General features: G+C 44.9%; 1 protein-coding gene across 3 annotated transcripts in view; it reads right to left on the reverse strand.

Moving 5' to 3' along the window:
• PARVB (parvin beta) overlaps window positions 1-14,366 on the reverse strand; it is a 276,144-nt gene that overhangs the window by 119,006 nt on the left and 142,772 nt on the right. For all 3 annotated transcript variants that reach the window (XM_033952575.1, XM_033952576.1, XM_033952578.1), the window contains exon 7: window positions 10,125-10,183. In XM_033952575.1, coding sequence (XP_033808466.1) covers window positions 10,125-10,183 — 59 coding nt within the window. The remainder of the gene's footprint in view (window positions 1-10,124; window positions 10,184-14,366) is intronic.

The following is a 14,366-nucleotide window of genomic DNA, read 5'->3' on the forward strand; positions in this document are numbered from 1 at the left end:
GGAGGTCCACCGATGGATCAAAAACTGGCTGGCAAACAGGAAGCAGAGGGTTGGCGTAAAGGGACACTACTCAGACTGGAAAGGGGTCACGAGCGGAGTCCCGCAGGGGTCGGTGCTGGGACCGCTCTTGTTCAATATCTACATAAATGACCTAGAGGCGGGAACTAAGTGTGAAGTCATTAAATTTGCAGATGACACCAAACTATACAGCAGGGCTCAAACCAAGGAAGACTGCGAGGATCTCCAAAAGGATCTAACGCAGCTGGAAAAGTGGGCCGAAAAGTGGCAGATGAGCTTCAACGTGGGGAAATGCAAGGTCATGCACGTGGGGAAAAAGAACCCAATGTTCACATACAAAATGGGGGGAACACCACTAGGGGTTAGTAACCTGGAGAGAGACCTGGGAGTGATGGTAGACGCAACACTGAAGGCATCGGCGCAATGCGCCACAGCCTCTAGGAAAGCAAACAGAATGCTGGGTATCATTAAGAAGGGTATTACGACCAGGACGAAGGAAGTCATCATGCCGCTGTATCGTGCAATGGTACGGCCGCATCTGGAGTACTGTGTCCAGTACTGGTCGCCGTACCTCAAGAAAGACATGGCGGTACTTGAGGGAGTACAAAGAAGAGCAACCAAACTGATAAAGGGAATGGAAAATCTCCCATATACCGACAGATTGAGACAGTTGGGACTTTTCTCCCTGGAAAAGCGAAGACTTAGAGGAGACATGATAGAAACCTTCAAGATCCTGAAGGGCATAGAAAAAGTAGACAGGGGCAGATTTTTCAAATTAAGGGGCGCCACAAGTACAAGGGGGCACTCGGAGAAACTGAAGGGGGACAGGTTTAGAACAAACGCTAGGAAGTTCTTTTTCACTCAGAGGGTGGTGGATGCATGGAACGCACTTCCAGAGGCTGTTGTAGACAAGAAAACATTAAATGGTTTCAAAGAAGGTTTGGATAGATTCCTAGAAGAAAAAGGGATTGGGGGGTATAGATAGGATAGACCATTGCTCAGGCAATGGGCCTGATGGGCCGCCGCGGGTGCGGACCGCTGAGCAGGATGGACCTATGGTCTGCCTCAGCGGAGGCAACTTCTTATGTATGTATGTTCTTAAACCAGGAAGAATGAAACAGACGTTCACTGAAAAGCAAAATCTGGGATCAAGAACAGAACTTTGTAATATTTTCCCTATTTGTAATATTTGCAAAATGTCTTTCTGATGCATTATTGATATATAGGAGGAGCCTGTTAGGCTGCCATTTTCTCTGTTAGGCAACTATGCAGACAGAAGCTGTCTAGTAGTTGTATTGTACAAGTTGCAGCACAGCAACAACTTAAAAAAAAAATCTATTGAAAACTAAAAATCTGGAACGTATCAAGCCAAAAGGATTCCTCTATATCTGGAAAGAAGTGCCAGCTTGAAGCGGCTACTATGTGCTTTGGTATAGTTCTGATAAAACATAGATGGTGTCGTCGAGAGCATTTTGGCTACCTGGACCATAGGATGATTTTCCAAGGGCTGCTGAGCAGGGATAGTGTGCATCTATCAAAGAAGGGAAGAAGTGTCTTTGCCAGAAGGCTGGCTAATCTACTGAAGAAAGCTTTAAACTAGAAGTGGTGGGGCAGGGTGATCAAAGCCACCAGGTGAATATATGCCCTCAGGTAAGTAAATCACTGAACACCTCTACACGGATGGGAAAAGGAGGCGATATCTGGAAAGCAGCATATACTAATACTCGAAGTACGGGAAACAAGATTCTGGATCTAGAAACTGTGATGGAAGATGATGAGTTGGATAAAGTGGCGATCACAAAGTCATGGTTCACAGAGAACCATGACTGGGATGTAGTTATACCGGGCTAATCTGTTCAGGAAAGACAGGGTAGGAAGAAAAGGAGGGAGAGTAGCGTCATATGTTAAAGATCATATTAAAGCCACACAATTGCAGGACCTGCAGGGCAGGGAAGAGGCACTGTGGATTAATTTGGAAAGAGGGAATAATGAATATATTTACATTGGTGTGATATATAGCCCTCCTTCACAGACAGAAGAAGTAGATAGAGATTTAATAGTAGACATTCAGAATATATCTAAAAAAGGGAAAGTCTTGCTAATACGTGATTTTAACATGCTGGATGTTGATTGCAGTGGCGTACTAAGGGGGGGCGGGAGGGGCGGTCCGCCCCGGGTGCCAGCCATGAGGGGGTGTTCCCGGCCTTGCCGTTCATTCCCCCCACCACCACCCCCGAAGGACCGCTCGCCCCACTGACCTTCCTGCACCACCTGTTAAGCAGCCCGCAGCAGGATCGCGACTTCAGCGATACCTGAGCTGCTTGGGCGCTGCTTCCTGCGCCGCGGTCCCGCCCCTCCTCTGACATCAGAGGAGGGGCGGGAACGCGGCGCAGGAAGCAGCGCCTAAGCAGCGCAGAGATCGCTGACGTCGGGATCCTGCTGCGGCTGCTTCATAGGTGGTGCAGGAAGGTCAGTGGGGCAAGCGGTCCTTCGGGGGTGGTGGTGGGGAGGAATGAACGGCAAGGCTGGGAGCATAGGTAGTGCTGCTTCATAGTGGTGCGGGGAGGCCAGGGGGCGAGCGGTCCTTCGGGGTGGGGCGGGCGGGCAGGCAGGCAGGCTTTCAAGGAGGAGGGGGATGACAGACAGGCAGGAAGGCCTTCAAGGGGGGGGACAGGCAGGCCTTCAAGGGGGGGACAGGTCTACAAGGGGGTGGGACAGGCCTACAAGGGGGTGGGACAGGCCTACAAGGACGGACAGGCCTTCAAGGGGGGTTCAGGCCTTCGGGGGGGTGCAGACCTTCAAGGGGGTGCAGACCTTCAAGGGGGTGCAGGCCTTCAAGGGGGGACAGGCCTTCAAGGGGGGACAGGCCTTCAGGGGGGGACAGACCTTCAAGGGGGGGGACAGGCCTTCAAGGGGGGGACAGGAAGGCAGGCCTACAAGGGGGGACAGGCCTACAAGGGGGGGGAGGACAGGCCTTCGGGTGGGGTGCAGGCCTTCGGGGGGGTGCAGACCTTCAAGGGGGGACAGGCCTTCAAGGAGGGGACAGGCCTACAAGGGGGGGGGACAGGCCTTCAAGGAGGTGGGACAGGCCTTCAAGGGGGGTGCAGGCCTTCAAGGGGGGACAGGCAGACCTTTAAGGGGGGACAGGCCTTTGGGGGGGACCCTGATTTAGAAGTACACGGAGGGAAGGGGGTGTTCAAAGAGACGTGCATATGCCAAACTTTGGGGGGGAGGAAGAAATAATGGGTCTGAAAATAGAGGAGAGGGAGAGAGATAATGGACCATGGGATTTAGGGAGGGAAGGAACAGAAAGGGAGAGAAATTGGACACAAGGGATGGTGTGGAGGAGGGATAGAGGTACTGGATAGGAGGGTAATTGGGAAAAGAAAGGGAGAGATGGTGGACTCGGGTGGTGGGGAAGGAGGGAGAGATGCCGGATGAAAGGGTAGTTAAGAAAAGGTGGATCTGTGGATGGAGATGAAAAAAAGGAATGATACCAGACTTCCTGGGGAGGAAAGGGAAATGGAAAGGGAGGACAGAGTTGGCAGATGGATGGTTAGCATGCAGAAAGAAGAAAGAAGGAGACCCCAAGTTATCAGAAGAAAACCAGAGCCTTGGACCAACAAAATTTGAAATATAACCAGACAACAAAAGGTAGAAAAATTAATTTTATTTTCTGTTTTGTGATTATAATATGTCAGATTTGAAATGTGTATCCTGCCAGAGCTGGTGTTGGACTGCAAACGTGAGCTAGGATTTAACAGAGAGAGGAAAAGTCCTTTTTGTTTCTTTATTTTATTTACACCACAGCGCCAGTGTGATTAGGAGAAGCCAAACGGGGTGAAAAAGCTATAAAACCCACCAGGAGTTTTGAAAAAAATCACCCAACTGGGCAGGAAAATCGAATTGAAAAACCAATTCAATAGGCTGAATCGAATCAAAATTTTTTTTCCTGAATCTGGCAGCATTAGTTTGCGCTACTGTCTTAGACTTTAGGACCTGGGATTAGGGAGAGATGGCATCCTCAGTACTTTATAATGCAAGTGAAATGAGGATTTGGTCAGACTTTTGAAGGGTCTGCAGAAAAAAAATATTGTATAGGCCGGGGACATGAGACAGCAGGAAATGGGAACTTTTCTTCCTTCTATTTTTGTGAATGGAAAGGCTGAGGTTGTCAGAGAGTTCAGTTAAAATATGTGCTTTATAAGAAAATATAATAATGTGTTTTATAAAGTTTATAGCATAGCTGGCCTACCCAGTGAGGTGTTCCTAGTGGTGGTGGTGGCAGCGTGTCAATGTGTTGAGAGGAAGAGGTGGTCTGGGAAATTCTGCTGAGCAAACTCCGGGCCCATTTCCACCCCCCAGTTAGTCCACTCCACTCAACTGGTTCACACACTGAGTGGGTCTTTGGGTGTTGTTTTGGGATCTCTTCCAGTGGTTTATCAGTATCTCCTTCTGGTCCAAGGAAGGAAACTTTGTTATCCTTAGCATTGACCTACAGAATATGTTTGTAACAGCGCTGCTTGTGTGGCATTAGGCTATGTAGTGATCGAAAGAAAAAAACAGACCTTTGCACATTTTTGCACTATATGGTGGGTGTATGAGGAGATTCACATTTCCTGCACAGCTAAGTCCATGTGAAGTTACCTTGTGCTGTATTTGACATCTAGCAAGGTCTCTGTTTGAAAGGAAAGATCTAAACTTAAAAATGAAGTGGCCAGAAGTTATGGTAAAAGCAGATAGTGTAGCTGGTTTAAAGAAAGATTTGGACAAATTCCTGGAGGAAAAGTCCATAATCTGTTATTAAGACATGGGGGAAGTGTCTGCTTGCCCTGGATCGGTAGCATGGAATGTTGCTACTCTTTGGGTTTTGACCAGGTATTAGTGTCCTGGATTGGCTACCATGAGAATGGGCTACTGGGCATGATGGACCATTGGTCTGACCCAGTTAGGCTATTCTTATGTTATGTTCTCATCTGTAGGGGCCTTTGTTTTCACTTCTTATTTTAATGTATTTTTTTTCTGGGAACTTATCAGTGTTTTTTATAATGGGAACAAAAATGGAAGAGAATTAATGTGTGTGGGATGAGGGGGTAACTAATTTCTTCAGCTAAATAATTCAATCCACCTCAACCAGACATAGGAGAACTCACGCATCATTCACACACCCTCCAACCAAAAACGTCAAAAGAAAAAAACTGTTCGACAACCTCCTAGCCATTCGAGCTGCAACACTCGACCCCCAACTCTACAACCAATTGACATCGACCATAGACTGCAAAACCTTCAAAAAGAAATAAAAACCCTTCTATTCAAAAAACACATAAAACCGAACTAACACAATCAGAACTGTCCCAAGCATCACCTGCAACTACTCCATATGTACTTCTGATGTCATGACAATTCAGACATAATTTATGTTATGTTATGTTTGGAATATAAGAAAATTTTCACTGCCTGTTTCTATTCTGACCATTTATTCCGTTTCATGGTCATTACAAAAAAATATTTTTTTACATGGGGGGGTGTCAAAAAATGATGGGCCCCGGGTGCCACATACCCTAGGTACGCCACTGGTTGATTGGGGTATCCCTATTGCGGATTCTTCTAAAGTAGGGAGATCCTGGATTCTCTACAAGGAGAACTGTTCCTGCAGTTGGTAATGGTACCCACACGGGAAGGGGTCATAATGGACTTAGTACTTACAATGGGGAAAGTGTTTCTGATGTTACGGTGGGTGATCATCTGGCATCCATTGATCACTGCATGTTATGTTTTAATATTAAGAAGGGATAGAGAGGGCTCATTCAAAAACAAAGATTCTAGACTTTAAAAAAGCTAACTTTGTTTGGATGGGGGATTACGTCAAGGAATTATTGTCTGGACGGGAACGTCTGGAAAGAATGGCAATGAAGTGAGAAATTGTAAGGGCAACAAACCTTTTTGTGAGGCAAGTAAGTAAAAGTAAGAGGAAAAGAAGGCCACTTTGGTTCTTAAAAGTAGTAACTGAGAAGGTAAGGAATAAGAGGTTAGCCTTTATAAACTACAAAAGTTCCTCTTTCTGTGATGACAGGCAAAAATATCTAGAAAAGTTAAGAGAGGCTGGCCGTGTAGTCAGGAAAGCAAAGATGCAAATGGAAGAAAAAAATAGCTGACACGGTAAAACGGGGAAACAAATCATGTTTTAGATATATTAGTGACAGGAAGAAGTGCAAAAGTGGCATTATGAGACTCAAAGGTGAAGGGGAGAAATATGTAATAGCTGATAAAGAAAAGACTAAATTGCTTAACAAATATTTCTGCTCTGTGTTCACAGCTGAAGCGCCGGTAGCGGGACCACAGAAGACAAACATGAATAGAGATGGAGGAGTGGTAGACCCTGATCAATTTTCAGAGTTAGTGCTAGGTCCTCAATGTTAGTGAGGACCTAGCTAAAATAAAGATAGACAAAGCGATGAGGCCAGATGGTGTATATCCGAGGATGCTGAAGGAACTTAAGGAAGTTCTGGTGACTCCGCTGACTGACCTTTTCGATGAGTTTCAAGAGTCGGGACTGGTACCGGAGGACTGGAGAAGGGTGGATGTGATCTCTCTCCACAAAAGTGGAAGTAAGGAAGAAGTAGAGAATTACAGGCTGTTAACTCTGACTTCTGTGATAAGCAAATTAATGGAAACGCTTTTAAAACAGAGAACGGTGAAGTTTCTGTGGATTACAGGACTGGTTTCTGGAATCCTGTGGATTACAGGACAGGAGGCAACATGGATTCACTAGAGGTAAGTCTTCTCATACAAATCTGATCAATTTTTTTGATTAGGTGACCAGAGAATTAGATAGAGGGAGTGCACTAGATGTGGTATATTTAGATTTTATCAAAGCCTTTGACAGTGTTTCACACAGACATCTAATAAATAAACTGAGTGCCCTCGGGATGGGTCCCAAACTGACGGGCTGGGTCAAAAACTGGTTGAGTGGAAGGCCACAGAGGGTAGTGATCAATGGAGATCGCTCTGAGGAAAGGGATGTTACCAGTGGTGTGCCTCAAGGTTCTGCTCTTGGACCTGTTCTTTTTAACATTTTTATAAATGATATTGCTGAAGGGCTGTTGGGTAAGATTTGCATCTTTGCGGATAATACCAAAATCTGTAATAGAGCAGAAACTTAGGATGGGGTGAATAAATGAAGAAAGACCTGGCAAAGCTTGAAGAATGGTCTGAAATTTGGCAGTTAAAATTTAATGCTAAGAATCATGCAAAGTCATGCATTTGGGCTGCAAAAATCCAAGGGAACGGTACAGTTTAGGAGGTAAAGAACTTATGTGCACGACAGAAGATCCGGACTTGGGTGTGATTGTATGTGATGATCTTTGCTGAGACCTCATTTAGAATATTGTGTACAATTCTGAAGGCCGCACATTGAAAAAGATATAAAAAGGATGGCGTCAGTCCAGAGGAAGGCTACTAAAATGATGTGTTGTCTAAGGTATATGGGAACAGACTTAAAGATAAGAACATAAGAATAGCCTAACTGGGTCAGACCAATGTTCCATCAAGCCCAGTAGCCCATTCTCACGGTGGCTAATCCAGGTCATAGTATCTGGCCCAAACCCAAGGAGTAGCAATATTCCATGCTACCGATCCAAAGCAAGGAGAGGCTTCTCCCATTTCTTAATAACAGACTATGGACTTTTCTTCCAGGAATTTGTCCAAACCTTTCTTAAAACCAGCTACATTATCCGCTTTTACCACAACCTCTAGCAATGCGTTCCAGATCTTAACTATTCTCTGAGTGAAAAAATATTTCCTCCTATTGGTTTTAAAAGTATTTCCTGCAGTTTCATCGAGTGTCCCCTAGTCTTTGTAATTTTTGACGGAGTGAAAAATCGATCCACTTGTACCCGTTCTACTCTACTCAAGATTTTGTAGACTTCAATCATATCTCCATCAGCCTTCTCAATCTGTATACTTTGGAGGAAAGGTGGGAGAGGGGTGATATGATAGTCATTTAAATAACTACGTGATGTAAACGCGCATGAATCAAATCTCTTTCATTTGAAAGGAAGCTCTGGAATGAGATGGCATAGGATGAAGTTAAGAGGTGATAGGCTCAGGAGTAATATAAGGAAATACCTTTTTACAGAAAGAGTGGAAGTGCATGGAACAGTCTCCCAGAAGAGGTGGTAGAGATATAGACTGTGTCTGAATTCAAGAAAGCCTGGGATAGGCACATGGGATCTCTTAGAGAGAGGAAGAGAGAATGTTTACTGCGGATAGGCAGATTTATGGGCCATCATGTTTCTATTTTTCTAACAGCAATGAACATCAAGCCAAGACCAGAAACACACTACATAAAGACTTCACCTATGGTGTACCAGACTTAAAAATCTGTTCATCACTGAGGTATTGTAGTATAGCATCTGTCTCTACAGTACTAAATTATAAAAATAAGTTTCTATTCATCCAACTGGTTAAAAGGGACACCAACTAAAGTATGGAGTTTTTTGCCCTTGCTTGATATATGCCTGGTTAATAGGTTTTTATTTATTTTTATTAATTTCAAATTTAGTATCAAGTAAACTTGTACAGAAAGCAAATTAAACCAGACAATTTTACAAAGCTAAAGCATGGCAAGTCCACACTTTAACAAAGTTTTAAGCAAAGGTAAAAAAAAGAAAAATTACAATGGTGAAATTAGCTCAAGTCTTCTATTTAGAGGTTTTACACTGACAAGCTAAAGGAAAAGTATAATCTATACAACATAAGTTATGCTATCGTCTATACGGCGGAAACTGAGTTATGTATTTATTCTATAGAGCTCAAGATTTATCTTTATCCAAGCAGAACAAAGCTGTATTTTTTGCTCCATAAGACGCACCCTAGATTTAGAGGAAGAAAACAAGAAAAAAAAATATTCTGAAACAAATTCTCCCTGCCAGGCTCTGTACCCAACCCCATACTCCATGTCAGGCTCTGCACCTTGTCTCCCCTCCCTGCCAGGCTCTGTACCCTGTCCCCACTCTGGTGGTCTAGTGGTAGGCTGGGACAGGGCAGGCTGGCCTAGTAGCAGGCAGGCTTAGTGACAGGCAGGCAGGCAGACCTAGTGGCAGGCAGGCCTAGTGACAGGCAGGCAGGTCACATACCCCCCCAGTACCTTAAATCATCCCCCATACCCCCTATGTACCCCCAGGACCTCTTTTAATCATACTCCCCCACTGGACCTTTAAAAATCCCTCCTTCCCTAGATGGCTGTCTTGATATTTTAAACATCCCCCACCCCACTCCCTGATACCTTTTAAAATCCCTCCTTAGACGGCAGTCTTGGTATTTTAAACATCCCCCACCCCCAGTACCTTTTAAAATCCCTCCCTCTCTCGCTACTGCCTCCTCCTATTTCCCAGCCAGCGGTGCAGAGGTCAGAAGAGCGTGGAGGTCAGGAGCAAAGCATTCTGCGCTCCCGCTTGGGCCCGCGCTGCTTTCTGAATGGCTGCGATCAGTTCTCACTGGAAAAAAAATTCAGCAAACCACAGCATGTTCTCAATAAGAAATCATCTTTAAAAGTAATGTAATGTAATGTAATTTATTTCTTATATACCGCTACATCCGTTAGGTTCTAAGCGGTTTACAGAAAATATACATTAAGATTAGAAATAAGAAAGGTACTTGGAAAATTCCCTTACTGTCCCGAAGGCTCACAATCTAACTAAAGTACCTGGAGGGTAATAGTGAAGTGAAAAGTAGAGTTAGAGGAAAAATAAAAATAAAATAAACATTTTAAAAAGACAGCATTGATCTAAATACTTTGGAAGGTTGAAGAGAGGAGAGAAAGGAATAGAAGCAGAATGGGTCAGCGTCAGTGATGAAGTGGAGCAAGTAAGTTTAGGAGGAGCGATTGACGTATCCAGAAAGTAACCCTGGGGACACCACCTTTTTCTGAGAAACACATGCAATGCTTTTTCAAGGTTAACCTGAATCTCTCTCACCAACTTCTCTTACAGAGAACAGAAGAGCATTGCAATGTGCTTGTATGATTTTCTTTCTCTGCTGTGTTTACCTTTAAAAATCTAATAATATTTCATGGGGGGGGGAAACAAGAAGAGCTTCCTGCTTACTCTGTTGTAGTTGTGAGCTCCTCCGTCACATGTGTCGTCTGAAGCAGGCCTTCCCGTTTCTGAAAAAAACAAGAACTAAACTCAGTGCTAAAAGTACAACAAAGACCAACACGTTCTTAGAATTGGCCCCATGACCTCAACTTTAGTTCTCTGGACTCTTGCATGATATATTGGGCTCTTTCTAATGGGAATGTTTAGGACAAGGAGGAATACTGTATCACTGTGCCCTTTGTCTTTTTAAATGATCATATCTAACTGCTACACAGTTGGGCAGTTTTAGCACGCCTAGGTTGTGTTTTTAATATATGTGCAGTCAATATTTGACTGCCCCGTAACACAACATACATGAAAGATTATAAACCGCTGTGCCACTATTTCCAAATAGTAGTTCATCAAATTGCTAATAAACGTACCTATAACCCCCTTGAAACTTGTACAATACAGCACAGGGCTCAACAAAGTTCTAGGCACATGATTGCAACAAAGACTAGAAACTTTCTTCTGGCACCTGGGATTTCCATGGTCCTTATTTTATTTGAAGGTATTCTCTTGCAAATATTGCAGCACTGGACGTTGGAGCAAGAGCTTCTTCTTGCCTGCACCATACAGCTCTGTGTGTATCAGAGTTATGCAGTACAGGAACACTCATGCTGGTCTTGAGAAGCATGACAAACACAAGACCAGTGTGAGAGTTTTTGCACTACACAGCTCAAATTCACCCAGAGCAACACAGTACAAATAAGTTCCTATGCTTCATCAACAAGCAGCAGCTACAAAGAAAGAATACCTTTATTTTTCAGACAGAACAGTAAGTCTATGCGCCCGCAGTGGGCAAAGATATCCAGGCGGGGAATGGGAAGGCTGACTCTTCTATTCTCTTCTCTATCCTCAAAAATCTTACAGCCTCCGAAACTAAAGAAGAGTCAACAATAGAAATTAAACCTACTGCACAAAATCTTGCAAACTATTTTGTAAAGAAAATAAATAAAATCAGAGAAAGCATCAATTCAGAAATAATCCGTTCTAGCACAGATGCAGAACAAGTCCAAATGATTCCCATATCAAAAGTACTAACGTCAATATACTGACTGTAGAAGATCTTAAGACTCTTGCAAAGCATTAATATTAAGGGACCAAATTCAGATTCAATCTCCCGTTCGTTCTTAAAACGTTATTTCTCTTTTTTTGGCCCTTTTATTCAGACTTTGATTGAAAACAGTTTAACTAATGGATTCATTCCAAAAGAATGGAAAAAGAGTCATAAGAACATAAGAAGTTGCCTCCGCTGAGGCAGACCAGAGGCCCATCTCGCCCAGCGGTCCGCTCCCGCGGCGGCCCATCAGACCCATTGCCTGTGCAGTGGTCCCAGACTATCCCTATGACCTACCTCTACTCCTATCTGTACCCCTCAATTCCTTTATCCTCTAGGAATCTATCCAAACCTTCTTTGAAGCCTTGTAACGTGCTCCGGCCTATCACAGCCTCCGGAAGCGTGTTCCATGTATCCACCACCCTCTGGGTGAAAAAGAACTTTCTGGCATTTGTTCTGAACCTGTCCCCTTTCAATTTCTCCGAGTGCCCCCTTGTACTTGTGGTTCCCCATAATCTGAAAAATCTGTCCCTATCTACCTTTTCTATACTCTTCAGGATCTTGAAGGTTTCTATCATGTCTCCTCTAAGTCTCCGCTTTTCCAGGGAGAACAGCCCCAGCTGTCAGTATATGGGAGGTTTTCCATACCCTTTATCAGTTTAGTTGCTCTTCTCTGGACTTCCTCAAATACCACCATGTCCTTCTTGAGGTACGGCGACCAGTACTGGACACAGTATTCCAGATGCGGGCGCACCATTGCACGATACAGTGGCAAGATGACCTCCTTCGTCCTGGTCGTGATACCCTTCTTAATGATACCCAACATTTTGTTTGCTTTTCTTGAGGCTGTGGCGCACTGTGCCGACGCCTTCAAAGTTGTGTCTACCATCACTCCCAGGTCTCTTTCAAGGTTACTTACCCCTAGCAGTGATCCCCCCATTTTGTAGCTGAACATCGGGTTCTTTTTCCCTACATGCATGACCTTGCATTTCCCTACGTTAAAGCTCATTTGCCACTTTTTGGCCCATTCTTCTAGTGTCGTTAGGTCCCTTTGCAGATCTTCTCAGTCTTCCATGGTTTCAACCCTGCGGTAGAGTTTGGTGTCATCTGCAAATTTAATAACCTCACATTTTGTTCCCGCCTCCAGGTCATTAATAAATATATTGAACAGGAGCGGTCCCAGCACCGACCCCTGCGGAACTCCGCTCGTGATCCATTGCCAGTCTGAGTAATGGCCCTTTACTCCAACCCTTTGTTTCCTGCCTGCCAGCCAGTTTTTGATCCATCGGTGGACCTCCCCTTGCACCCCATGTTTCCACAGCTTTTTAAGCAGTCGTTCGTGCGGTACCTTGTCGAAGGCTTTTTGGAAGTCAAGGTAAATTATGTCAATGGATTCCCCTTTATCCACCTGGCTGTTTACCCCCTCAAAGAAGTACAATAAGTTTGTGAGGCATGACCTACCCTTGCAGAAGCCGTGCTGGCTCGACTTTAGCTGTCCATTGTTTTCTATGTGTTCACAGATGCTGTCCTTTATCAGCGCTTCCATCATCTTTCCCGGGACCGAGGTCAAGCTCACCGGCCTGTAGTTTCCTGGGTCCCCCCTTGAACCCTTCTTGAAGATGGGCGTGACATTTGCTATTTTCCAGTCCTCCGGGATCTCTCCAGTTTTTAAGGATAGGTTACATATTTGGTGAAGCAGCTCTGCTATTTCGTTCCTTAGTTCCTTGAGAATCCTTGGGTGAATGCCGCGATTTGTCGCTCTTTAGTCTGTCTATCTGCCTGAGGACATCCTCTTGGCTTACCTCTAGTTGGACCAGCCTTTCATCCCGATCCCCATTTACGATGTCCTCCGGTTCCGGAATATTTGATGTGTCCTCCCTCGTGAAGACTGACGTGAAGAACTTATTCAACCTGTCAGCTATCTCTTTTTCCTCCTTTATCACTCCCTTTTTGTCTCCATCATCCAATGGCCCCACTTCCTCCCTTGCCGGTTGCTTCCCCTTCACGTACCTGAAGAACGATTTGAAGTTTGTTGCTTCCCTCGCCAGTCTCTCCTCATATTCTCTTTTAGCTCTCCTAACCACACGGTGACACTCCCTTTGGTGTTCTTTGTCCTTTGTTCGTTCCTTTTTCCATTTTTTGAACGATGCTTTCTTGTCACTTATCGCCTTTTTCACTGCAGTTGTTATCCACACTGGGTTTTTTGTTCGATTTTTTTTGCACCCCTTCCTGAATCTGGGGATGTACAGGTTCTGTGCCTCGTGCACCGTGCCCTTGAGTAGGGACCAGGCTTTTTCTATGGACTCCATCTTCTTTGCGTTTCTGTTGAGTATCTTTCCCACCATAATTCCCTTTTTTGAAGTTGAGTGCTGTTGCTGTGGTTCTTTTTACCTTTGTTGATCCAATTTCCAGCCTGCACTGGATCATGTTGTGATCGCTGTTTCCTAGGGGTCCTAGCACCGCCACCTCCTTTGCAGGTCCCCCTAGCCCGTTGAGGATTAGGTCAAGAGTGGCATCTCCCAGTGTTGGTTCCGTGACCAGCTGTTCCATAAAACAGTCCCTCGTGGTTTCCAGGAATTTGGTCTCCCTCATGCAGTTTGAGTGTCCAATATTCCAGTCTATCCCAGGGTCAACCCAAAAGAATCAACTGCATCTGAATCCAACTACCAACCTATAGCGAACATTCCCTTTCTTGCGAAAATAGTAGAAAATGTCATCTTTAATCATATAACTGACTTCATTGACAAAACACGTCCTACATCCCAATCAGACGGGCTTTAGGACTAATCATGATCGCACTCCATGATCGGCCTCTCCTCTGTTTTTAGACCCATTATTTCTTCCCCTCCCCCCACCCTCAGTCTGGCATATGCACATTTCTTTGGACCCCTCCTTCCGTGTACTTCTACACCAGTGCCCGTCCTCCCCCCCTTCCTTAGAAGGCCTGCTTGTTTTCCCCCTTCTTTCTAGCATCCTCCGGCTTCCTGATCTCACCTTCAAAGCAGCCTACAGAGGATCGCCAGTGATGTAGCAATCCTAGCAGGCTGCCGTTGACCTTCACAGCATGTTCCCTCTGCCACAGTCCTGCCCCTTCCTCTGAAGGTGAGAGCGGGAAGCCAGGAGAGAGATGGTGGACAATGGGATAGAGGGAG

This window comes from Geotrypetes seraphini, chromosome 7 (assembly GCF_902459505.1).
Source record: "Geotrypetes seraphini chromosome 7, aGeoSer1.1, whole genome shotgun sequence".
Classification (NCBI taxonomy): Eukaryota; Metazoa; Chordata; class Amphibia; order Gymnophiona; family Dermophiidae; genus Geotrypetes; species Geotrypetes seraphini.